Below are 27,242 nucleotides of genomic sequence, written 5' to 3' on the forward strand. Positions count from 1 at the left end.
ACTCTGCAAAGGTGTGAACATAGGCCACCACAGGGGATCCTGGGGTTCTGGAGTCAGTCCCTGTCACCACGAGCAGGTAACTACTATCTTTTTGTATTCCAGCTCCTGGCTTGTATCTGCAGCCAGATACTTGGCTATGGAGTCAGTGAGTATGTAACCTGAGCTGCCCTGCATGAACCAGCTATCATCAGTCCCATGTTCCATAAAGCTAGGTTCATTCTAGAACACTCCGGAAGGTGGCATACCAAACAATAGGCCTTGAGGATATAAGTGTTCGAGCATTATTTAGGTGGGCTGCTCACTTGGAACACAGGACAGACATTCCATGTATTATGGGAGGCACTCGGTAAGAACTTCCTGAGTGAGGATGAGACATGAACCCGCTCATAGCGACTGGGAGATGCCCAAGGTATTCTGAAGTGAATTTCACCAGACATCAGGCTTCATTAATAATATTTATTTTAAAGATCACTTTTTTATTGTAACAAATATAAAGTCATCGATGTTTTACAAATTGTCAAAAATGCTTTAAGTACAAAAAAATACATTAATAAAATGAAAGTTATGCGGTATTATTTGATACATACTCAATACTGTCGACATGCACACTGTATGCCAGGAAAGCTCATGCACTACTGTAAGAGGAAGGAAGCAGGAGTGACCACCACGGCGTCTGTCTACAGATTCATGGCCTCGGTCAGCTTTCTTTCTTCAGGGATACCATTTACCTGTCACACAAGAAGGAGTGTGGACATGTGTTAGTCAGGGCACAAACATGCTCGAGTATGAGCAAAACAAATTATAGCAAGGAGAAAATGTCTATCTTCTTAACATAATCTAAAATAATTACACTGCATTATTTCCCTGCATTTGGTTTTTAAAAAAACAAAAAAGAAAGGAAAAATTCTAAATTAGTCCTCTCCTTCTTGGACCAAAGCTATAATGTTTTGTTATTTTCAAAAGGTACAGTTTGAAAATTCCTCCCACAACAAACAAAAAGAATGAGGCTGACTGCGGGATGCATGACTGTACCTTTTAATCGTGGCTTTTAAGAAATATCATGTGGGTTGGCAAGGCAAAGAAAACGAGAAAACCTGAAGGGGCATCAAACCTAATGGCTTGGGCCTGGTCCAGAAGGCAGCGCGATTGTCAGCTTTCCACTGCGCCATTATCCCAGTCGGTGCCCAAGCCCAGAAATACCCCAGCAGCTAGCTCATTGCTTAAACTTTTGATGAGAAGTTAAAAGGAAACAACCAACTAAATGCAACAAACTTCAAAGTCTACTTTCCCCTGACAAATTCCAAGTAAGAAGCTACAAATAAAATGACTTGATATCCAAGATACAAACTCTGTGTCTCAATTACCTTCATAAAGAAAACTGGCACTAGTACAGCGCGCCCAAGCACTTGGAGAAAGCCCATGGCTGTCCTGTGACAACTGTGCATCAATGTGGCTGCTCTGTGCAGGACCAAGAGAACCAGGGCAAGAGGACAGAAAAGTCGCTGTGCCCATGAAACCACGTACACAGCCCTGGATCCATAATTTGCAGGCAGAGCAGAATCATTTGCAAAGTGAGAAACAATATTTTTTTCATCTAAATGAACAGAACAAGAAGAGGAAATGCAACTGTCCATTTAGCTGTTCTCTCTAGAAGGTATGGCTTCATTTAGCTTTAAATGCGTCAGATACAGAAACACAACAATCTTTCATAACTGTAAACAAAACAAAATGCTAGGGTGGTCTCTCTTCCTTTAGTACTTAGATATTTTGGGACTCACTGAAAAACAACCACAATAACAATAAAACAACCAAGAGGAGATGGTGTACTTAGTCAATAATACGATCTAAATTGCAGACAAACATAAGAAAACAAGAAGATAATAGACCATAGTGTTAACTAAAAAAGGAGATCAAAGCTTTCTTGACTCAAGCAAAATGCCTTCTCCCCAAAACCTGTTTCAGAAAAATAATTTTAAAAATTGGATTGAACAACCTAAAATTCCCCTAGGAAAATTCTTTGGCTCTTATCCTATTTGCTTAGGCAAAATTGTCCTTAAATTGGAAATGCTCCTCATTACTAAGATGTAGCACAATAACAAATGCACTTGTTAAAAAAATCCACATGACTATCAAATAAATTACCCTAATACCAACTACTTAAGTTTCCTATTTCTCCAGTGGGTAAGTAAAATTTGGATTTTCTTAAAATACTCAAAAGAAATATTTACTATTTTTCTAGAAATTGTCTTCCTTCTACTCACTCCATGCCTGAAATAATTAAGAATCAGAAGAAAGCCATATTTAGGAGTGGTGGAAGTCAATGAGGCCAATAAGGAAGACGCTCTATCATTTCATCATAGAAACAGTCTTTTAAACTTTTCCTCTCTCAAAAAAGCCTTGGAATCATGGTAGCAGGGATTCATTTATCTTTTTCTTCTCTTTAGGTGACTCATTTTTTTTTCCCCACAGAGAGGCAAACTGGATAAAAGGTGACTCAAATTTGTAACAAAGATTGTTCCTTCATCAATCTCCTGGATGCTTACAAAATAGCACCACCGCATCAATATATTGAACAGTCTTGCTGAAACATGTTAGCACTTAATTAAAACAAGTAATCAAAATTGTGGGGAAAAGTTCCAATAAACATTATCTCATAATTAAAATCTGATGAACAACTTTATTATACTTGCCTCGAATCTTTGAAAAGTTGTCAAACGAAAATCTCCTTAAATTCCCGAAAGCAGTAACAGAGAAGATAATTTCTAAATGAAAATATCCAGTACATTTCTATATGTGCCTGAAGTTTTTAAGAGACTTTCTTAATGGCTTCCCTACCACAATGCCACTATTCATACTTAGAATTCCACACCCGACTTACATTTTTAAACGTTTCTTGCTTTTCCAAAAGAGCTACAAAGGCACTATGGTTGCCTGGCAATTAGGATGAGGAATCAACCACTAATTAGAAGACAATCATGAATAAGTTATCTACTCAGTACCAAGATGAATGAAATAATTGGCTGTGGAAAATGTTTAGGGGTACTTGAAAGAAATAAACTTAAAGAAAGCAAGTCTCAGGGAGAGAGAACAGTCCAGCGAGAACTGTCCGCCATCTTGTTGTCACTGGTCATGTCAGAACAGCTTTCTAAAGCAGCTTTAAAACCAGGCCAGCCATTTCTCCTTTATCCCTCTGAAGCCTCAGTGATTAGTCACAATGGTTTCCTTTTGTAAGAGTCAGTTTCAAGCTGCTCACTTACCGAGACAAATCCTGCATGCATCCAAGCTAAGAATTTTTCGTACCGGGGAAGAATGGGCCGCTTCATCGAGGGAAGGGAATTTTATTCAGTCTTCTCTTAATGAGGCAGGACCTCCAGGGATGGTTTTGCTCTAAGATCATTTACCCTGTGTTTATCATTCTGATGCCAATCTATGGAATAATCTAGGCTATTCTTCTGAGGTTCTAAGTCTGATAAAGGAATGACACAGCTGTTTTGCCTTACTTGAAGAAGCTGAAGCTTCATAAATTATACAGCGCCCTAGTTATCTATCTTTTCACCTATTAGCTTCAGCCGTATACATCAGTTGGTTATTCTTAGCACTCACCTGTGGTCTGCTGTTGGGGGATCTGAGTCTGATGTGGCAAGTTCCTAGAAATGATTAATATTGTTGAGTCAAGCTGTGCTTGTGGACACACATGTAAACAAAGAGCAGACGTGTTAGAATAACAACTTCACAGGTAACTCTGACCCTAGGTCACGTCATCCAGCACAACTCCCCTTCCCCTTTCATGAGTTTATGGATGAAGAAACTGAGGTCCGAGAAGGATAAAAAATGACCACACATGAAAGCATGCATGGAATTCTCACTACATGCGGTACTCTACCTCACAACTGCCCTTACCTGAGAGGTAAGGATTATTATTGTTCCCATTTTATGGATGAGGAAATAGGCTTAGAGGTACAAGACCTCATAGCTGGTACATGGCAGATAAAGATGTGAACACGGTGGCTGGTGCTCTTCCCCTGCATATTGCAGCTCTAGGTCCAGAAGGTATGTGCACACTCACATTCTTAAGGAGCAAAGCATGTGACCACCTCCCTTCACCATCCCAGATCCGGACTCTTCTACCAGAGAAGATGCTGGTCATTCACCCTAGGGGCACACTGGTCAAAATGCACATGCCGCCCTCACCCCTGCCCTCGTGCTCAGTCCCCACATCCAGTCACTGGGGAACACGGACCTGGTTCCTATCTTGCTGGACACTGCTTCCTCCCTCCCCTCTTCTGCTGCTGCCTTGGTCAAAGTCCTTACCCTCTCTCTCCTAGACCCTTGGAGCTGGTCTGACCTGTTTCTTGGTTCATATTCTTGTTCCCTTATCATCCACTATGCACACTACTGTCAGAACAATCCTCTAAAGCACAGATCTGATCATGTCATTCAAATAACACACTCCAACATTTCCTTAGGCCTGTCTGCCAATTAAGTCTCGGGTTTCTCCGAGTGGCCTGGAAGGTCCCTCATACCAAGTCCCCCACCTGCTTGAGAAGGTCAGCCCACCACCACGGCCACCATTGTGTCCTGCACCCACCCAGCTCCTATTTGTCCTTACAAAATCAACTCAAAAATCTGCTCCAGCACACATGTGCTACTTGATAATGTGACACTCCCACAGGAAGTGCTGTGAACACGTTAACACATTATTTGTAACTAAAAAAATAACCTCTTGAGATCTGCCTCTCTATGCCTGCTCTCTCTAAGGCTACCATTCAGGATGCTTTCCTAACATGCCAATGGCTGCCATATTTCTCTGCACACATATTTACCTGCTCCAAAGAGCCTTACCAGTGAGAACCATCCTAGTTTGAGGGTATCCCTGGAGGTAAGCGTGTCAAGTGTTTTAAACGAATACATGCAAAAGAGAAGACACAGAGACTCATACAATACGCATACGTTCACCAACATCCAGATACACCCACTTCATTTCAAATTTTGCAATCAAAATTAGTTTACAAAATGAACAATATGGGTTCTGTGTAAAAGAAACTTTAGGAATTGGCCCCTTGCAACAGACTAAGGTTTGATGCAAGCTGGGAATTTTCAAAGATTTTTGTTTCTTTTCAGCAGTGGAATTCCAGCTAATTGAAACTCTAAGCAGAACTCTGATGCACAAAAGAGATAAATGTGAGGTTGCCCGGGTTCAACAAGGGAGCCTGGAATCCCGTCTGCTTTGTCTCTTTCACCCCACATGCTGGCCCCTACGGCATTTCTACAAACCGGTAAGGAATAGAGTTCGAAAGCATTGAGCTGAATCGTTTCAGTCAGGCAAATACTGTGCTCCAAATACAACAACCTAAAGTGGAAAACTATGTATGCCAGCTAAATACTGTTTAAACTCTTAATTTAGTCTACAGCTGTTACTGCCTTTGAGTGATTTTCTTTTTAAAGTTTTAGTTCCATTTTAAATATATTGCTAAGGAAATAACAAATTCCATTCTAATTCAAGCTGAGGAACTTAATAATTCATCCCAATAATTACATTCTTTTTGCTATTATGTATCCTTATGTGGTCTAGGAGAGTCTTTCTTTTGGTTGGTTTGTTCCTTCCATATTTCACACTATGTATTTACATTGGTTTTGGTCACAAAAGTAAAAAGATAAATTTATAAACCACAGTTTATAAATTTATAAACCACAATTGCATGGCATCTGGGTTGGGGTGGCAAGATATATTTTACTGTAACTATTTGGGCACAGTGGATTTGGATCTATTCTGCACTCAAAACTACAGCACCTTCTACACACACCACACACCAACACTTCTCATTCCCTATCATCTCTAGCTCTACCTAGCCTGCTAAGAGTATATCAACACATTTTGATAAAATACACAAAAAGGACAAAGAAAGTACAATGTGAAGGTGTCCTAACACAGGTAGTGGTTGGTAAACACAAACACAGGTTTTTCAAAAGCCCTAGATCAAGGATACCCCAAATTCATCATCGATACTTAAATGAGGCAGTTGGAGCCCCCTCTCCTCTCCTGTTGGCCTTCCCAACAAACTGTTCTGTGAAGTACAGCCTGAAAACCACTGATCAAGGTCAACCCATGCCCTGTCACTTCTTCTCTAGCCTCCATTTTTTCCTCTTCTGCTACAGCTACACTGCTAAACTTTCTAAATCACAATGGGCTCGGCGAGGTGAAGAGAGACAGCCGGTTGAGAAAGCACCACAAACTAGCAAGACTCACCTGGAGAAGATAAGCAAAAGAGTGACTGTGTCTCACATTGGTTGAGAGATGTAAGAAGGTATGCAGCATGTGTCCAAAGTGGTGAAATGTGAATGAAGCACACACGCACTTGCAATGTCAACTGAAATTTAGACGAGTTACATCAAAAGTGCTTATGTATGCAAAAAGGTGCTCAGTCAGAAAAACCACTAAAGTCAACATCCCCAGAGTCTCCAAGGTGTGCACACTAAGCTGTTTCTGTGGTTGCCAAGCTCGTGACTCTATGTGAACCTGTGAGCGTGACAGAACGTCTAAGATGGGCATATCTGAATCTGCGTATTCCACTTAAGAGTTTAGAGACACAACTCACAGGAGCTCTGCTTCAGGCATAGGGGAAATGTGTCCATGACTGACTCTAAGAGTTGAGAAGCAGAGAGGGCAGGAAGAAAACGGGCACATCCATCTTTGGTGAGTGCTGACTGCCTAGGGCAATTACATGGGGGTAGATGCCGGAGATTTCAGATTGAGGGCCTATAATCCTGCAAGGAAAGGACCTTTATAAAGTCATAAACTGTTTAGGATAATTAAGTTATTCAGGGACTAACTGAATAGAGTATTATGTGTAAAGTGCATTACGTAAAAATTTAAGAAAACTGTAAGTAACTTAATTATTAGCATTCATTATTTTCTAATTGTATTACCATTAATCACATGCATTGAAATAGAAAATTGTATAAACTAATCTCTGCATAAACTTCATCCTTTAAGAAAGTAAAGGAAATTACTTGCAAATTAATAAATAAGTGATGGGGATACACAATTATTTGTTATTTGTACCACTATTTTAAGGTAATTTGACAGTCTTGGATACCCTGTAGAGTAATTCTATGAGTAAGGTTGATGATTAACAACTGATTATATCGCCACCTGCTTCAAGACTCAAAGCAAAATGATTTGCTTAAAGTCACAGAATCTGTGCTAGAGTTAAAAGAAAATAACATTAGTTAAGTGAAATGTAAAACATTCCTATTTTGAATTAGTATGGAGTCATTTAACAACAGGATATAGTAATAGAGTTTTGGAATTCAATGGCTCTGAAATATTCTTGGCTGACTGACACTTCTTGTCAACAGGAAACCATTACCATGTTCCCTGAAATATTGTCTTCAATTGATATTAAATGTTCTTAAAATTTAAATTTTTATTCATGGAATTTTTCCATAAAGTTGTTTGCCATTATTACCTAAGAGAGGACAAATGGAAACATATTTAAATAAAAGCCAAAATGATTAGATATGACCTTTAATTAGAAGACTTAATTCTACTTTTATATTTGCTAAATTGCAAAAGACTAAGCCCTACCTACCTCCTGTTTCAGGGAGACCCAATTATCCTGGATTAGGTATGATGTTTAGAATAATGAATAAGGAAAAAATTTGTAAAGCCAATTACAATCTTCCTGGAATATGTGTGAGGCACCTTCTCCAATTATTCATTGCATAAGGGTCCTCACAAAGATGTCACCGGCACAGGAAAAATTGATTGGTATTGATGTTGGTACAAGAAGAGGAGGAGGAGGAGGCAGGTCTACCTCCAAAAGGAAACATAATTCATTGCAAATTTATTAATAAACTATTTTTTTAGGAAATCAATATTTGGAATCCTCCAATCAATGCCCCTTTCCTGAAGCATAACGTTACAAAGTGGTAGCACTTTTCTGTGGTTTCAGTGGCGTTTTCCCATTCCATTCTGGTGCTGTCTTCTGATGTGCACTCACTTCTTACTCTGCAGGCAGCTCAAAGACATGTGGGAAAGCCCAGAGGCTGTGAACCCACACAGCCCCGATTATCCAGAAGAGGTGCATGGGCCACCCCTCTCTCACAATTCCACACAGGGAGCTGAGGAAAAAGGATCCTTTTTACAACTCGGTGTGCAGTACAGTGGATACCCTCCGCCACCCCCACCAGGAATGCCAGAGCCTCTGGGTGTCCCAATCCCATAACCAAAATCCTTGAGTGTTTATATCAGGAATTCTCAACCTTCCTGCTCCCACCAGACACTAAACCCCAGACCTGCATCCTGCGAGCTGTACTATAACTGCACCACGGTGACTCTGACTCATACTGTGGTCTGGGAACTAGGTTAGACTCTCTCAACATTCTTTTAAGAGCCTAACATTCTGTGACTTGGAATTTAATTTTTTTCATTTAAATAATTACAAAGGTAATCTTTCAGGTAGAGTAGTCAAATCCGTAATAGAACTTTGAGGTTAAGCCTTTGGTCACAAACATAACCGCAATCGCAACAACATTTCTTTGGGCAAAGCCAATTTCCTTTTAAGAATCACTTTACAGCCGGGCTCGGTGGCTCAGTCTGTAATCCCAGCACTTTGGGAGGCTGAGGTGAGTGGATTGCCCAAGCCTATGGGTTCGAGACCCGCCTGGGCAACTTGGCGAGACCTCATCTCTACAATAAATCAAAAATTAGCCGGGCATGGTAGCACACACCTGTTAGTTCCAGCTACTTGGAAGGCTGAGGCGGAAGGATTGCTGGAGCCCAGCAGGTCAAGGCTGTGGTGGCTGGGAGCGTGCCACTGCACTCCAGTCTAGGGGACAGAGTGAGACTCCAACTCAAAAAAAAAAAATCACTTTACAACCTGATTCCAGAAATGAACTGCAACAAGTAAGGGGAATGCCTACAAAGGGGAACATTTTTCCAACAATTAATGGTAACACTTGCTCACTGAGCTACACAGATGAATTAGTACAGAGGCAGAAAACTTGACTAGCCGCAGCATGGGGGTGAGAGGACACAGGTCTATGGAATGCCTGGCTAGTGCTCTTCAAGACTGCCAAGGACGTGGGACACAAGGAAGGACTAAGAACTGCCAGACTTGAGGACACCAAGGAGACATGATGATTACTGCACCCTAGAGAGAATCCTGGAGCAGAAAAAGGATATTGGTGGAAAAACTAATGAGATTGGAAAAACGCCTGATGTCTAAGCACTAGTAAAGTGCCAGTATTGGGTTCTCCAGTGTGCCTGTGTCCTGTGCTACCACAGAATGTTAGCAATGGGGGAAACTGGTCAAGGGCTACCTGGAACTCTCTGAATTATCTCTGCATTTTTCCTGTACCTCTAAAATCATTCTAAAATAAAGAGTCTATTAAAGAATAAACACATTAGCAAGAACTAAATTAAACTGGCCTTATATTTCTAGATTCATGATAAGTTTAACCACCTGTTTATTCTGTCTCTGAAATTTGCAAGTAGCAGGAATGTTGTACAGAACAAAGCCTCCCTGTCTGGAAGGATCTCCTCTCCAGCCTGTGCCAGCTCCCTGGCTGTGACTTCTGCACCTACTCTGTTTATAGTCTGCATCAGAGAGCCCTGGAAGGACAGATGCACTGTCTACCCTGGACTAGGTATTGGGACAGGCAGATGAGCCCATCTCAGTTCTAACCTGTCACTTTGTCTCTTATCAATGTCTTGAATGTATCATCTGCAAATGATTGACCATGTTTTACTAGCTAATTTATGGTGCCAGTCTGGAGCCCCATGAAGTATTCTACTGAAAAGAAATCTAACCACGCAACCAATACCCGTGGCCGCTCCTCAAGATGTGGCTGTTACAAGTTCTCTAGACCGCTGAGGTTCATTGACTTGCTTAAAAGACCAAACTGGCTTCCATGTCGTTTGGGAGGAAAGCTTTGAATATTCTCAAGTTTTGCTCTGAAGCCAGGGTAACCCTTCAGCCCATATCCTCATGACTGAATATTCCTGGTGTCAAGTCAGAAGAATAAACATGAAATACTGTAGCTAGCCAAATCATTTATGAATGATAAGTTCAGCACTCTTAGTACAAACATGTGAAGGTGAAATGCATGCCCTTTAACAAAGGGTTAATTAATAAGTACAAGGCAGCCTCTGGTTATCAAGTACTGTAATACCTCATCGAATATCTCACTTTAATCTTGAAAATTCAGTTCCACCAAAATGGCCAAAATATTGACATGGGTCTGTCAGGTGCTGAAATAAAACTTAAAAAACATGGCGATGTTTTTCAGATAAAGAGTAAAAGTTGAATTTGCATACAGAATAGCTATGATAAACCTGATATAATAAATTCCCTATTATCTGGCATACTGGAAAATGAGGTTAATCACATATTCTGGCTTATAGGGAGTTACCATAGAGACCGTGCACATATTATCCATTTCTAAGAATAAAAGAAAGATAATATACACTCAACACTGAAACGACACAGAATGTAATTTAATTTTCCTCTGATGAGTCAGGCGCACTTGATGATCCTGCAGTGCCTCAGAACAGTCCTCCTGAACACCATCAATTATCTATGTACCCCATTTATACAGAAGTGCTGGTTAATGGGGCTCTTCCATTAGCAGAAACCTGAATAATACGGAGGTTTCTGGACTTACATATACATTCAAATTGTTGCAAGTTCAATAGAATAGCCTATTGCATTTGCAAATTGAGAGAGCTGATCAACATAATGACAATCTTGATGGGGTTATGGAAGGACCAGAAAGATGCATTTGGTTGGAAACTAGAGAGAACACTTTATTTTGCTTGTATATTAGTAACAACATTGCAAAATCCTAACCACAGGGAAGCACAATAATTTTTAAGGAACTATTCTTGTTCTCAATATATATGGTTAGAAAGGGTATCTAAAAAATAACAGTAGCCTTTCTTCTTCCCAGAAACTTCATTAGCAATAGAGTTTTACTGGTGTACTAATACACTCAGTCCCCTACTCCTTATCATAAATGGTTTTGTATTCTAAAATCTTGCAGTATTGTTACTTTGTCAATAGAAACATTTTCCAAACTGCATTCTTTGAAGAGTTACTTCTTCTAACCTTTCCCCACAGATTCACAAAGTATATCAACTCACTAAGGTCTGAGGACTCTTAGAGCTTTAAAAAAACAAGTAAGACCTGTTTTCCAAGTACATTCAATCATTTAATGTTTGAAAAATGCCTACCAGCATTTCATTGGCACTCTAGGGCAAACATGAGAAATATTAGCCTTAAAGAATAAGTATAAATTCTTTTCAACTTTAAAATGAATGATAAAGTCATCATAATTTTCATCAAAAAAGGCAGGAGAGACTGTTAAATTATGCATTATTACAATATTCTTGAAATATGACTCATGTTCCTCATCTAACTCTAATCAACTTGGTTTTATGATGATGCATAACAGATGGACCACCGGCCATCAGAGAGCACAGAAATCCACGCTTTCCACTCAGTACGAGATTCTGTAAGACTTTACTGTTCCCATCTCTGATATATTAATGTTTCCAAAACTCAAAATGTCAAGCATATGCAATTTTCCCCATTGTTAATAAGACTTACATTACCTACTCTCTCTCTCTCACATACACACACACACACATACTCTAGTCTACACAATCCTAAGTAAATGGTGTTAGAGAATTTAGAAAAATACTCATGATACTTTTGCATTTCTAAAGCACTTTGGAAAAATTTGTCTAGTCTGTCTAATAATCTTCAAATTACCCATGCATTCCACCTGGTTGCAAAATAAACACTCTAATGGAAAAATGTTTGTACCCAGCATAGTTCCCAGATGATTTTTAGTCAATGTGTGCTTTCTTTTATATCATATCCTGAGGGGTGGGTGTGTGTGTGGGTGTGTGGGTGTGTGTGTGTGTAAGGAGAGATTCCATTTACAAAAGTGAAGTGAAAAAGAGGGAGAAGGACCTCAAAAGACAGACTTGTGACTTCAAATGCCTGAGGTGATTGAATTTAATCTATATCAACATGTGGTTAAAATAAACAAGATTCATGTTCTTGAAAATAAGCGATGGTTTTGCTCACTATTCCTTTATATCAAAATTCAGCTTCTTGACACATACTGGCTTCCCCACCCATCCCATCCCTCCCCTCACAAAGCCATCTTCCAGTCTTTCTAACCACGGGCCTTCCAGCACCAGACAAGGTTTGCACTAATAAGACAAGTGTTTTGGGCCCAAACTGGGACTGCTTGTTTTGACATATAGGCAGATCACAAAAAAAAACCTAAACACCCTTTGTCCTGAGGCAAAAAAAGTTTAGATTACATAGGTCTGCTATATAATATAATTTTTTAAAAGGTCAACAAAACCAAGTAATTCTTTTTTTAAAAAAAAGTAATTCTAACTACACCCATAAAAATTAGTCAATTTGACAAGCTTTATGACAGACTTCTTTTTCATGATTAACTCATCTTTGAGCAAACATATATATTAATTTATTTTTAGTGTCAATTCCTTAAATAATTAAGGTAAATGTGATCTTGTTTAGACTCGTAAAGAAAAATAAAGCATTTCCTAAAAGTAATTCTATCGTATTTGAGTCAGGACAGTAGGGTTGACCTACTATCAAGGTCCTTTCAGTATCTCTTCTTCCAGGTATAAACAAACAAACAAAACAACAGCGAGAAAAGCTCTGGTCTTTACAGATGTAAGTAGAAATATCCATGCACATTAATCACAATGTTTGGGTGAACACTTACTGCTGTGTTTGCATCAGGGGCATGTTGGTGCCATCGTAGGTGTCTGTATGCAGGGGAGGCACCATTTCCCCAGTCACAGGGTGGAACACGGGGAGGGTGGACAGGGGCCACGCAATCTCTCTGTTCTTGGACATGTCTCGAAGCTCCTTGGTGGACTTCTGAATAGCACTGTGATGGACCAGTTGGATGCTAGGTCAAAGAGAAACAAAACAGCATATATTTAAAATCAAGATTAGCCTGATGAATCACCAATCTGAAAAAGTTACAAAATACTCTTTTAAAACAAGACATTACTGCACTTTGGGCATACTAGAAACTATCACAGAAAAAGATACATTTCACATACTTTTAACATGGCAAAACTGAAGATTATAAACTGTTTTTGAAATTCAGAAGTCTTTCATTAAGCTAGGCTAGGAAGCACTGTGTTAATATGACAGCCCTAAGTAATAAACTACTTTTCTATTTATTTTCTCTGATTAAGATAAAACTACCCACAGCTTTTATAATGTTGCTTCTGGTGGGGGCATTTATAAATACTCACAGAAGTTTCATTTTATGGTAGGTTATTACTGTAGATTCTGGAAAACGTGTATGAATGGTCTTTTCATCTGTTCTCTGGTTTATAGAAATGCAGATTGGGAAATCACATCATATAAATGGCAAATTAATATTCTGAATCTGAAATATTTTAGGTTTAGTTTTTATCTCTGTAATCCTAGTTTTCAAACTCTTTTTAGCTTTAGTTTTTACCCCTTCTATCTCATTTAGAAAGCAGCTTTCACGTTTATGAAATAAACTATGAAAGATGACAGACGAAAAAAGCATGACACACACGTGTGGAGCATGATGAGCGGCTGAGAAGTGGGAATGGCAAAGAAAACAACAGGAGAGAAGACACTTACTCTGGTGTTTGCATGTTTCTCTTTTCCCTAGAAACAAAACAAAATTTATGAATTAAATAATAGCATTGATATTTGGAACATTACGACTATATGCTCATGGGATTTTGCGTGATGTGTAAATGCTGACACTGTCAATATAAAATGCAACCAGGCAGCATTTGTCACCAGTCTGATGACATTATGGATGCACACATGTACAGCGATGGGATGTTGATGAGGAACACAGAAAAATGAAAAAAATGGAGATTAGGAATCAGGCTCTTGATTGAAATAAACTCTATGACATAATGAAATCGGGCTACATGTAAAAATGGAATAATGTGTGACTTGCTGCTTTATTAATTTTTTATCCTTTGCTTTGTTACCCTGATTTCCAGACACTCTCAGGAGATAGCTGCATTGACACAGATGTCCTGAAAGTACTAACTATTCATGAAGGCTCATTACTCAAATTATCCCTAATTTTCATTAATTTACTCCTCAGTTGGTTTTTAAAATATCTTTTAAACATTTAGATTGTGTCACCCTGTTTGACAGCAGTACAATTTCAAGAAGAATTCTGACCATCACTTCTGATCAAACTGACTAAGATTATTTATTTATTTCAAGTGCAATTACCATGTCAATAGATTCTGCAGTCTCTGCTCATACAAGGTGGCTCGTGTAACCAAAATATCGAGCACGACTATTCTTGGGACTGTTTTGCCAGAATGAATTTACATTTAGCCTTAATAGTTTTTGAGTAAAGTAATTATATCCCCTAATTTGATTTATTAGACTCAAAACTATTTTAATTCATTTTAAAGGGATAAAGTCCTGCAGTATGACTTGAACAAAATTTCAATTCATTTAAAGTGTTTTATGAACTAAACAAAACTTTGCTTTCAGTGGGATCTTGTGCACTGCTGTCTCAGCAAGCACGCTAACTTTTCTTAGTGCCTTAAAGTACTCACACGCCTTCCCGTCGGCAGCACATGACATAAGCAAGAACTAGGAAAAGGACCAGGGCCACTGCCGAGGGCACAGCCAGGGTAATGAGGAAGTCCGTGTAATAGTCTCTGCTTTTCAAGGACTCAGAAGGGGGTTTGTATTCTCCACCATCAGGCAAAATCCCCTCTCCACGGATCACCTCCTGATAGGTGGACACCTGCTTCGTTTTATCCACCTGATGTAAAAGAAGACAATTACATATCACATTCACAGCTGCAGACATTGTGAGATTTTTAAAGATCTGAACATGCCAAAACATGCTTTGACAAGTTATCACAAAGTCATCTTTTCCAGTTATGTTATCAACTTGAACTTGCAATTATTTACTGGACTAGGAGAGGTAATGAATGAGAGAGGAAAGGCTTTGCCTTGGCCTCCTCCCTCCCTCTTCCCCATCCTGGTGTGCACACACACACACGTGCGCACATGTACCAGCCTGCTCTTTTTCAGTCTCCCTCCCCAAAGCAGCTGTCTCTCATGCTGCTCTGCACAGTTCTTGTTCCCTAGTGACAAACCTCCAGTGTGGATGTGAATAAACCTTGAACCAGCTGATACCCAGGTATGCGGGCATGAGTTCTAAGTTTAGTGAGAGAGAAAAGGAAAAAAGGGGGAACAATCTGGATCTTTCTGCCATCCGGCTGACAGAAGTAACTTTTAGTAGAGATAGTCCAAGGAATGCAGAAGCTGTCCTTGCTACTTAGTCTCACTAAATTCTAGCCCAGGATCAAAAAACACCCAACACTTGCAGGATGTGAACAGCTCTCCATGTTCACTGAGCTGCTTTCACTGCATTGCATGTAAGGATGCTGAAGTCTGTACTGAAGGACACTAAACATGGCCTTGTGAGATCTGTTCTATACCCACTACTGCGAGGAGAATTACCTGCAGCACTGAATTCTGTTAATGAAACAATGTTAGTAGAAACCTTGCCTTCTGCGAGGAATTGACACTCCACCTTTTCAGGAATGAGAACGAAATAACGAATGAATTTCCTTTTTTGGTCCTGCATATCAGGAGGCTCATTGTCAAACTTGGCCTTCTGCTTGTTTGGGGGGGTAAAGTTTAGTACTGATTTTCTATTTCCTTTATGTATTTTTTATTATGTTTCTCACATGGCTTTTACTTAAGCTTTCTAATTTTTTTATGATTCAAATAGATACGTGTAAAGTAAAAAAATAAAAACTCCCAACTTTTCCATTTATAATACCTGACTACCTAAAACGAAACTTCAAAGCATACATCATTTTTAAACTCTTAGAAGGGAGATGATATTCCTAAATGTAAATTTGTGTTATAGTCCAACCATGAGCTAAACAATGTGGTAGGGGGCGGCAGGTGCTGTTGGGAGAGGCCTCTCTCCACCTTAGGTGCTCAGCCCTGCCCCTGGACTGATCAGCACCACGACTGCAATACTGAACTTTGCAAGTTCACCTCTAATACATATAAACCACCGCTATTAATTGTACTTGACTTAGGACGGCAGAGAAAGGCTGTTTTTCCTAAGCCTCCAGGGATGTGAGGATGAGAGTACTAGGGCAGAGGCCATGTGGGGTGCTAAGTGTAGCCACGTGAGTAGCGTGTCTTCGCTGCCAGCATGCAGCTGCTCAGATGTGAAGGGAGAGCTGTGTGTATGTGTCAATAACTTTGCTCAAATGTCAACTTTAAACTTAGATCCAGTTCACTCATTCCCAATCATAAAGAGTTGACAGAAGTTAAATCTAAAGGTCAGGAATTAAAAGAACTTTCCTGCCTTCTGAATAGCTGGATCAAAATATTATATCTTACAGACACATAAAACATATTTATACACATCTTACAATTTTTCTAATTGAATTTCAATTCAGCAGGCAAATAAAAAAGAAAGAAAGAAATACTGAATGCGTACGAAGTGTGGATAAGATTCTAACTCTCTTTCTTGGAATTGTTTCTTGTTCCTTGAACTTGCCCTGTGATTTGAGTCCCCAGGACATTGAATCATAGCATAATGTTGCTTTATTTTCAGATTTATCATCATTCTCTGTTTTCTCCTTCCAGAGTAGGGTAATGGCAGCATATTTAAGAAGAAACTTTTGCACATATCACATTAACTCTATGATCTGTGCTGTCTTAGCAGCTACAGGGACGTCCAGGGTGTGCATTTGGACCCCTTGCTCAGCTAATCCAGTCCTGGCAACCACTTAGGGCAGCAGTAAGTACAAAAGTGGAGATTCTCTTTCCTAAATGGATGCGTTCCCAATAAGCTCACCAAATCCTTACAGTCAAGGGAAGTCAAGTACTGTTAACAAGGCAAACCCAGGATTTGTTCCTAAAACCAATTCAAGGTTTAGTCCAATGTTCTCTCTGGACACACCACTTATGTACATTTGCAAAAGCAAAACAAAACAAAAACTCACCAATGAAATTTTGCACCAGTCGATGTAAAACTGAGCACGGAACTTTTTATCACAGGTTATTGCAGGCTCCATTTCCTGACTGCATCGCAATTGGTTCTGCGGGTTTTCAACTTCTCGTAAACAAGAAGAAAATGGGACATCGGCACCAACGGTGACATAAACACTGCAAACATGGGAAACTCTCAGGTTAGCTCTTAAGAAAACTAGAAACACCTCTTTCCGTGCCCTGCACAGTCATGGCTCATGGTCCCAAGAAGCATCTGAAGCAGGTAGCAGCTCCAAAGCATTGAATGCTGGATAAATTGACCGGTGTGTTTGCTCCTCGTCCATCCACTGGTCCCCACAAGCTGAGAGAGTGTCTCACTCTCATCATTTTTCTAAGAAACAGACTTACTTATGCTCTGACTGGAGATGAAGTAAAAAAGATCTGCATGCAGCGGTTCATTAAGATCGATGGCAAGGTCCGAACTGATATAACCTACCCTGCTGGGTTTATGGATGTCATCAGCATTGACAAGACTGGAGAGAATTTCCGCCTGATCTATGACACCAGGGGTCGGTTTGCTGTTCATCGTATCACACCTGAGGAGGCTAAGTACAAGTTGTGCAAAGTAAGAAAGATCTTTGTGGGCACAAAAGGAATTCCTCATCTGGTGACTCATGATGCTCGCACCATCCGCTACCCTGATCCCCTCATCAAGGTGAATGACACCATTCAGATTGATTTGGAGGCTGGTAAAATTACTGATTTTATCAAGTTTGACACTGGTAACCTGTGTATGGTGACTGGAGGTGCTAACCTGGGAAGAATTGGTGTGATCACCAACAGAGAAAGACATCCTGGATCTTTTGATGTGGTTCATGTAAAAGAAGCCAATGGCAACGGCTTTGCCACTCGGCTCTCCAACATTTTTGTTATTGGCAAAGGTAACAAACCATGGATTTCTCTTCCCCGAGGAAAAGGTATCCGCCTCACCATTGCTGGAGAGACAAAAGACTGGCAGCCAAACAGAGCAGTGGGTGAAATGGTCTCTGTGACGTGGTAAAAAGATCTTTACCTAATTAAAGATAACACAGTATGGTTCAAAAAAAAAAAAAGAAAACTAGAAACACCAAAAAAACCCAGCCTACCTTGGAAGCAGGATTCATCCTTTTGAATTGATGAATTAACTAGACCCAGCCCTACAGAAGGGGCCTGGGCCTAGAAGCAGTGGCTCCTGGCGGGGTTTCCTCTCTTTCACACTTTTACTCACCCAAGATTTACAGAGTGCTCTGGTGTCCCAGAGACTCCTTCCATTCCACGTTAATGTCCCACAATTTTATTTCATGCCATTTATTTTTGTCATATAATAATCAAGTGTCATATTTGAATTACTACATGTGGTAGACTACTTACATTAAAAAATTATTAAGGTAAACTGTTTCAAAAATAACTCTATCACTGCTGTAAGTAATAGATGCTCACTTAGTTTTATTACAATAAAATTATCAAATTACATCCCTGGAGGTACAGAGCTTTAAGCAGACCCTGCTATTTTATCTGACAGTTCTGTCCATTTTCCCATTACACAACTCCTATTACACTCTTGGTCTCTGAGTAAAAGTCCTCTTAATCCTTTATCTAAGATGTTAATACAAGAGAGAAACTATTGTTTAGTAAACACAAACAAGGCAAACCAAATGTATTTTCTTGGAGCTGGGGAATTATGGGGGAAAAAACTCTACTTAACTGACTAGTAAGATTTCACAATAAACAGATGATAGTGACAACAGCATTCAAATAATTTGGGGGCAGCATGAGAAGATGGGAATGTCATTGATCTTTTAGAAGAAAAGAGAAAATCGGGATACTAAAAAACATTATTTATTTTCATAATGACAATGCTATAGCTACCTGTAAAATGAAATAAAACCATCAAACTATCAAAATTCCTGCCACCTTCTTTGCACCAATTAACAAACAGACCCTAAAATTTATATGGAAGTTCAAGGCATCCAGAATAGAAAAAAAATTTTTTTGATAAAGAAAAACAAATTTGGAAGACTCATAATTCCCAGTTTGGAAACGCACTCAAAGCTACAGTCATCAAGTCAGGGTGGTAGTGGTAAAGGGACAGATGCACAGATCAATGGAGTAGAATTGAGAGTCCAGACATAAACTCTTATATTTAATGAACTGATGACCATCACAGGCACCTGACACTTCAAGGGGGAACAGTCGTTACAACCCAGTGGTGCTGGGACAACTGAAGAGTCACATAAAAAGAAGCCTCAAATAGACACTCCATCCTGACAAGTAAAACACTGAGCTAGCTGAAAAATAAGCCATTCTTCTTAGATCTAGAAGAGAAGTGAGGTTACAAGGCAAACTCCTGCCCCCAAATTGGACAAATCAGCAGGGAGAATTGCAACTCAATGGAGAAGGAACCCACAAGCTAGAGCCTCCGAGAGGACCAGAGCCAGGATAGGAGAGCTTCGGCGTGACCGATAAGGTGCTGGTTGATGGTGTGAATATGTCACCAGAGTGTTGGGGTGACGTCAGAGCCTAACTGACCTGGGAGAAGGAAGACACCCAGCCGCAGTTGGCTCTATTCTTCCATGCAAAGGAAGAGAAATTGCCAGCTGTTTTAGCATCTGGGCCCACCTAACAGTCCCACCTATCCAGTCCTGAGGAACAGGCTCGTTGAAGACTGAGAACCAATCACAGGACTACAAAAGGATTCCCGCCCTGACACCTCACCACTTTGTTACTAAATGCCTATCTATACTCATCCCTTTACCCAGGACATTAGTCCAGCCTTCAAGAAAAAATGCCAAAACATATAAACTGGCAAAAAACAGTCTGAAGAGACTGAAGAGCATGAGAACCAGACTCAGATATGGCAGGGATATTGAACATATCAGAAAAGAGATTTAAAGCAACTATGGTTAACAGGCAAAGAGTTCTCATGAATAAAGTGGGCATACCTTGCAAACAATGTTAACAGAAGTTCTTTAGAGAGATGAAAAATTATACAGGCCAGAAACTAAGATTGATATATTAAAGTGGAACATGGCCGGGTTCGGTGGCTCAGCCTGTAATCCCGTGCTTTGGGAGGCCAAGGTGAGTGAACTGCTTGAGACCGCAGGTTCGAGACCTGCCTGGGGAACTTGGTGAGACCTCATCTCTACAATAAATCAAATAAATTAGCCAGGCGTGGTAGCACGCGCCTATAGTTCCAGCTACTTGGAAGACTGAGGCGAAAGGATGGTTGGAGCCCAGCAGGTCGAGGCTGCGGTGGCCGGGAGCATGCCACTGCACTCCAGTCTGGGTGACAGAGTGAGAGTCCAACTCAAAATAAATAAATAAATAAAATAATGTGAAACATAAGAGAATGAATGAGTGAAGATAAAAATTTCATTTTTCTTATTCTTAAATGATCTAATAGGTAACAGCTTGTTTAAGATAACAATAATGGTGACAATGTAGTCACCTATGTATCCATAAGTATACACATTAGATAAGCATCTATATAAGCGAGATAAACCGCAGCAATGATACAAGGGATGTGAGAGAGAAACACAGATTTTTTTTTTTAAACTATAAGGCACTTACACCACCCAGGAAGGAGTATAGTACTATTTGAACATGGGTTTGGATTAGGAGTACATGCATATTGCAAGCAGTAAAGCAACCACTAAAAAAAAGTTAAAAAAAAAGAAATGCAACTGATACGTTAAGAGAGGAGAAAAGAGGAATCACATAAGATATTCCATGAAATCCAAAAACTGTGGGGAAAGAGTAGAAGACAAAAACCAGAACAAAGAACAAGGGTGACAAATAGAGAGGAGAAACAAATATAGGGAACAGTAATCCAACTATATCAGTAATCACTTAAACATCAATGGTATAAATACCCCAATGAAAAGACAGGTTGTCAGAGTGGATAAAAAAAATTCAATGATATAATTGTTTATCAATTATATATTTTATTTATTCTACTTTAAATATAAAGACACACATATATTAAAAGTAAATGTGTAGAGCACAGATATACCTTGCTAACACTAATTTTAAAAAATGAAATTAGCTATATTAATTCCAGACAGAGCAGACTTCATAGCAAGAAAAGTTATTAGGGACAAAAAACATTATTACATAATGATAAAGGGGTTAATTCTCTAAGACTATAAAACACTTCCTATATACCTAATAACAGCATCAAAATACAGGCGCAAAAACTGATAGAACTGCAAAGAGAAATAGATGAATCTACTATTGTTATTGAAGATTTCCACATTCTTGTATCAGAAATTGATACAACTGACAGGCAGAAAATTGGTAAGGATGTAGTGAAACTCAACATCATTATCAATCAACTGGATTTAATAGACCTTTACAGACTATTTCATCCAGTAACAGTGGAATAAACATTCTTCTCAAGTTTACCCAGAACATTTGCCAATATTCTGGGTCATAAAACACACCTTAACAAATTTAAAAGAATGAAATCATACAATGATTTTTCAGCTTACAATAGAATTAAATCGGAAATCAATATCAAATAACTTAAAAACCCCCCAAATACTTAGAGATTAAGTAACACACTTCTAAATAACATATGAGTTAAAGGAGAAATCTCAAAACAAATTTTAAAATATTTTTAACTAAATGAAAATGAAACTATAAATTATCAAAATTTGTAAGATGCAGCAAAAGCAAAACTTAGGAGGAAATTCATAGCATTGAATGTATATATTAGAAAAGAAGAAAGATCTAAAGTCAATTCTCTAAGATCCCACCTTAGGAAACAAGAAAAAGAAAAGCAAGTCAACTCCAAAGTAAGCAGAAGAAAATAAACAATAAAATTAGAGAAATCAATGAAATTGAACACAATAGAAAAAAAAAAAATCAAAGAAAAATGTTGGTTATTTGAAAAGATCAATAAAATTGATAAGCCAGCCTTGCTAAAGAACAGAGAGAAAGAACACAAATTACAACTATCAGAAATGAAAGACAGATATCACTATAGATCCCATGAACATTAAATGGATAATCAAAGAATACTTTGAGCAAATCTAAACCCACACATTTGATAATGCTGATGAAATGGACCAATTCCTTGAGCGACACAATCTGCCCAAATAGGCCTAAACATAGAAAAGAAATGGTATCAATAATTAATAACACTCCCCCCAAAAATGTACCAGGCCCAGATGGGTTCACTGTCAAATTCTACCACATATGTTAAAAAAAAAAAGTATGCCAATTCTCTGTGACATTTCTCAGAAGATAATAGCCAAGAGAATTCTTCCTATCTCATTCTATGCAAGCAAAACAACCTTAATGCCCAAACCAGAAAGAGACATTACAGAAAAAGAAAGCTACAGACCTGTAACTGTCATCAACATAGATGTAAAAACCCTCAACAAAATATCGGCAAATCAAATCCAACAACATATAAAAGAAATTATACACAATGACTAAGAGGAATTTATCCTAATGAAAAGACAGAGGTTGCCAGAGTGGATAAAGAAATTCAATGATATAATTGTTTACCAACTGTATCATTTAAAGATCAATTAATATATTAAATCAACAAGCTAAAAAAGATAAATCACATGGTCATATCAACAGATGCAGAAAAAGCTTTTGACAAAATCCAACACCAATTCATGATAAAAATTCTTAGTAAACTAGGAACTTTCTCAACTTGATAAAGAATAGCTACAAAAAACCTACAGCTAGCTTTATACTAAATGATGAGAAACCTGAAGTCTTACCACTCATATCAGGAACAAGTCAAGGATGTCCCCTCTCACCACTGCTTCTCAGCATCATATTGGAAATTCTAACTTAAGGGAGAAAAGGAAATGAAAGGTATACAGATTTGGAAGCAATAAGTGAAAGTGACTTTGTCCAAAGATGATATGATTCGAAAGAACTGACAAAACAATCTCCCAGAACTAAAGAGCAATTATAGCAAGGCTCCAGGATACTAAGGTTAATGTACTAAAGTCAATCACTTTCCTTAGACCAGCATGAACAGTGGAACCTGAAATAAAAAACACCATACCATTTACCAAAATAAAATACTTAATATAAATCTAAATAAAATACTTAGATAAAATACTTAATATAAATCTAAATAAAATACTTAGATAAAATACTTAAACATAAATCTAACAAAATAGGTTAAAGATCTGTATGAGGAAAACTCCAAAACTCTGATGAAAGAAAAGAAAGCAGCAGCAAATAAATGGAGAGATATTCCATGTTTATGAATAGGAAGGTTCGATATTGTCATACATCAGTTCTTCACAAATTATTTATAGAGCCAATATAATCTCAATCAAAATTCCAGTAAATTAATTTGTAGATATTGACAAACTGACTCTAAATTTTATATAGAGGCAAAAGACCCATAATAGCCAACACACTATTGAAGGAAAAGAACAAAGTTTGCAGACTGATACTCCCTGACCTCAAAATTTACTATAAAGCTACAACAATCAAGACAGTGTAGTATTGGTGAAAGAACAAACAGATCAACGGCAATAGAGAATTTAGAAATAGACCTATAAATCTAGTAAACTAATCTTTGACATAGGAGAGAAGGCAATACTCGATGGAAGATAGTCTTTTGAGCAAATGGTGTTGGAATAACTAGACATATACATATAGAAAAATAAACCTAGCCACAAACCTCACTCCCTTCACAAAAAATTAACTGAAAACAGATGATAGATCTAAATGCAAAATTATAAAACTCCTAGAATAGTAGTAAAGGAGAAAATCTAGATGCTCTACAGGAAAATCTCAGCACCTTCTACTTTGTTTTTCTATGAACCTAAAAATTCTCTAAAAGTTAGTATGCTTTAAAAAGTAGGGGCTAATGACTTTTTAGTTATAGCACCAAAAGCACAATCCATGAAAGAAAGAATTGATAAGATGAACTTTATTAAAATTAAAAATTCCTGATGTGCAAAAGAATAAGAAAGGCAAGTCACAGACTACAGGAAAATGTTTGTAAAATACCTATTTGAAAAAGGGCTGTTATCCAAAATATACAAACAATTCTTGAAACATAAGAAAATGAACACTGCAATTTAAAAACAGGCCAAAGACCCTGACACTGCACCAAAGAAGATACATCCATGGCAAGTACGCATATGAAAAGATGTTCTACATCATGCCCCCAGGGAAAGGCAAGTTAAAACCACAAAGAGATACCACTACACAATGACTAGAATGGCCAAAATTCACAATCCTATCTACACCAAACGCTGGCACAGACAGGGAGCAGCGGGAATTTTTATTTATTGTTGGTGGGAGTTCAGAATGGTGCAGCCACTTTGGAAGACGGCGTGACATTTTACACAAAACTAAACATACTCTTACCATATGATCCAGCAATCATTCTTTCTAGTTCTTACCCTAAGGAGTTAAAAACTTATTTCCATGCAAAAACCTGCACACGGTTGTCTAGAGCAGTTTTATTCATAATGCCCCCAAACTTGGGGACAACCAAGAAGTCCTTCAGTAGGTGAATGATAATTAAACTGTGGCACCTGCAGAAATTGGAATATTATCTGGCACTAAAAGGCACAAGTCATCAAGCCATGGAAAGACGAAGAAACTTAAATGCATACTACTAAGTGAAAGAGGTCAATCTGGAAAGGCTGTCAACCGTATGATGATGACTACAAAATTCTGGAAAAAGCACACTGGGGATAGTAAAAAGATCATTGGTTGCGAGGGATGGGGGAAGGAAGGATGAACAGCAGAGCACAGACATTTTCTGGAGCAGTGAAACTTTCTGTGTGATGCATAATGGTGGAAATGTGTCATTACACATTTGTCCAAACCCAAAGAATGTACACCACCAACAGCAAAACCAAACGTGAACGACGAACTCAGGCAATGTGAGTTCATCAGTTATAACACATGTACCAGTCTGGTGGGGGAGGCAGCACATGTGTTGGGACAGCAGGGATATAGGAAATCTCAGCACCTTCCACTTTATTTTTCTATGAACCTAGAAATTCTCTAAAAAATTGTATACTTTAAAAATTATATCAAATATTGGGTACAATGTGCACAGGCGGGGGTGGTGGGTATACCTAAAACCAGACCGAAACTATCTGCAGCCCCCAAAGTTATTGAAATTTTTAAAAATTATATCAAAGACTTAAACATAGGGGCTAAGACTATTAAACTCTGAGGAGAAACAGGTGTCATTCTTTATGACCTTGGATTCAGCACTGATTGTTTTAAATAGGATACAAAAAGCTCCAGCAATAACAGAAAAAAATAGATTAAACTTTATCAAAATGCAAAGGTTCTATGCTTCATCATCTCTTGGCCTTTTGGCTAAGATCAAATGAGAAAGTTCTGTGCCTCCAAGTGAGAGGCACTATCAAGTGAGAGGCAGCCAATGGAATGGGAAAAATGGTGTGCACACCAAGTATCTGATAAGGGACTTGTGTCTAGTATATACAGAAGACTCTAACAACTTACTAAAAAGACAAATAATCCAATTAAAATGGCAAAGGACATGAACAAACACATCTCCAAAGAGGATACACAAATGTCCCATAAGTACATGGTCGTCAGCAAGATGGAAACCAAAACCACACGGAGAACCCTCTTCATGACCACTGGGATGGCCACGATCCAAAAGGCACAGAACAGCTGGTACGGGGGACAATGTGGAGGAACCAGAATCCTATTCCACTGGTGGAAATGGAAAATGGCACATCTGATTTGGAGAACAGTCTGGCAGCTCCTCAAAAGGTTAAATACAGAATTATCATATGTCCCAGTATTCCTGGGAACATTCCATTCCTAGGGATGTATTGAAGATAAGTGAAAATATGTGTACACAAAAGACTTGAACATGAATGTTCATAGAAACATCATTCATAATAGTCAAAAGGTGGAAACAACCCAAATGGTCATCCACTTATGAATGGATAAACAAAAGGTGGTATATCTATACGATAGATTATTCAGCAATTAAAAAATAAAATGCTAAGCCGGGCTCGGTGGCTCAGCCTGTAATCCCGTGCCTTTGGGAGGCTGAGGTGAGTGGACAGCCCAAGGCCGCGGGTTCGAGACCCGCCTGGGCAGCGAGACCTCATCTCTACAATAAATCAAAAAAATCAGCCGGGCGTGGTAGTGCATGCCTGCAATTCCGGCTGCTTGGAAGGCTGAGGCGGAAGGATCACCAGAGCCCAGCAGGGCGAGGCTGCGGTGGCCGGGAGTGGCCACTGCACTCCAGTCTGGGTGACAGAGTGAGACTCCAACTCAAAAAAAAAAAAAAAATGAAATGCTGATTTATTCTCCAGCATAGATGAACCTTGAAAACAGAATGCTAAGTGAAAGAAGCCAGGCACAAAAGACCACATGTTGCATGATGCCATTCAGATCAATGTCCAAACAGGGACATTTATAGGCAGCAGGTAAATCAGTCACTGCCTAACACCGGGGTGGCAGTAATTGCTAATGGGTATCGGTTGGTGGGGGTGCTGGGATGATAAAACATCCGACAACTGGTAATAGTGATGTTGGCACAATATTGTGAATTTACTAAACTCACAACATTGTGTACTTTAAGTAGGTGAGTTGTATGCTATGTTAATTATATCTCAATAAAACTGTTATTTTAAAGAATGAAAATTAAAGCACAAAAATTCAAAGCTATGTAAAGAGAAGTATGACGTCACAGCTAAGCCTGCAATGACAACTGTATTCCAGAGTGTGTTTACACAAACTCATTTGCTCTTCACAGCAAACTTATAACTTAATATTCATTTGAAAGAACATTTTTAAAAAACCTATAGTACCTTTGGGAAACAAATAGTAAATAATGGACTAAAATTAAAGTTTCAATTAAAAATTCAGAAGAAAAGCAGATATGAGAAACCATTGGTAAGGTATTTAGATGAGCAGTGAATATAAACATATTCCATTTAATACAAGTTGTTACTTTTAAGACTCACATAAAGTCCATTTCTATTCTCTTGTTAACTACCAAGCCAAGACCATATTTTTCCTTGATAACTGTGAAATACATTTGTAAATATAGAAACAAAATGAGTATTTCTTACAACTGTTAATGGCACTCTTGCTTAAACAAGACATTGATTTGCATTTGAAATTAGTGAGATTTTTTAATTAATTCATTTCAAGATAACA

General features: G+C 38.6%; 1 protein-coding gene and 1 pseudogene across 2 annotated transcripts in view; one reads left to right on the forward strand and one right to left on the reverse strand.

Moving 5' to 3' along the window:
- Positions 1-442: 442 nt before the first annotated feature.
- Positions 443-27,242, reverse strand: part of SGCE (sarcoglycan epsilon) — a 55,693-nt gene continuing 28,893 nt past the window's right edge. The window contains exons 6-12 of the mRNA XM_008068859.1: positions 17,063-17,225; positions 14,633-14,844; positions 13,680-13,706; positions 12,775-12,963; positions 3,604-3,647; positions 2,691-2,725; positions 443-728 (exon numbers count right to left, since the gene is read on the reverse strand). Coding sequence (XP_008067050.1) covers positions 678-728; positions 2,691-2,725; positions 3,604-3,647; positions 12,775-12,963; positions 13,680-13,706; positions 14,633-14,844; positions 17,063-17,225 — 721 coding nt within the window. The 3' untranslated portion in view covers positions 443-677. The remainder of the gene's footprint in view (positions 729-2,690; positions 2,726-3,603; positions 3,648-12,774; positions 12,964-13,679; positions 13,707-14,632; positions 14,845-17,062; positions 17,226-27,242) is intronic.
- On the forward strand, positions 17,299-18,160 carry LOC103271379 (annotated as a pseudogene). Its single transcript, XR_505045.1, has one exon. The product of XR_505045.1 is annotated as a 40S ribosomal protein S4, X isoform-like (transcript).

This window comes from Carlito syrichta, unplaced genomic scaffold, assembly GCF_000164805.1.
Source record: "Carlito syrichta isolate Samal-C Ts95f unplaced genomic scaffold, Tarsius_syrichta-2.0.1 Scaffold311602, whole genome shotgun sequence".
Taxonomy (NCBI): Eukaryota; Metazoa; Chordata; class Mammalia; order Primates; family Tarsiidae; genus Carlito; species Carlito syrichta.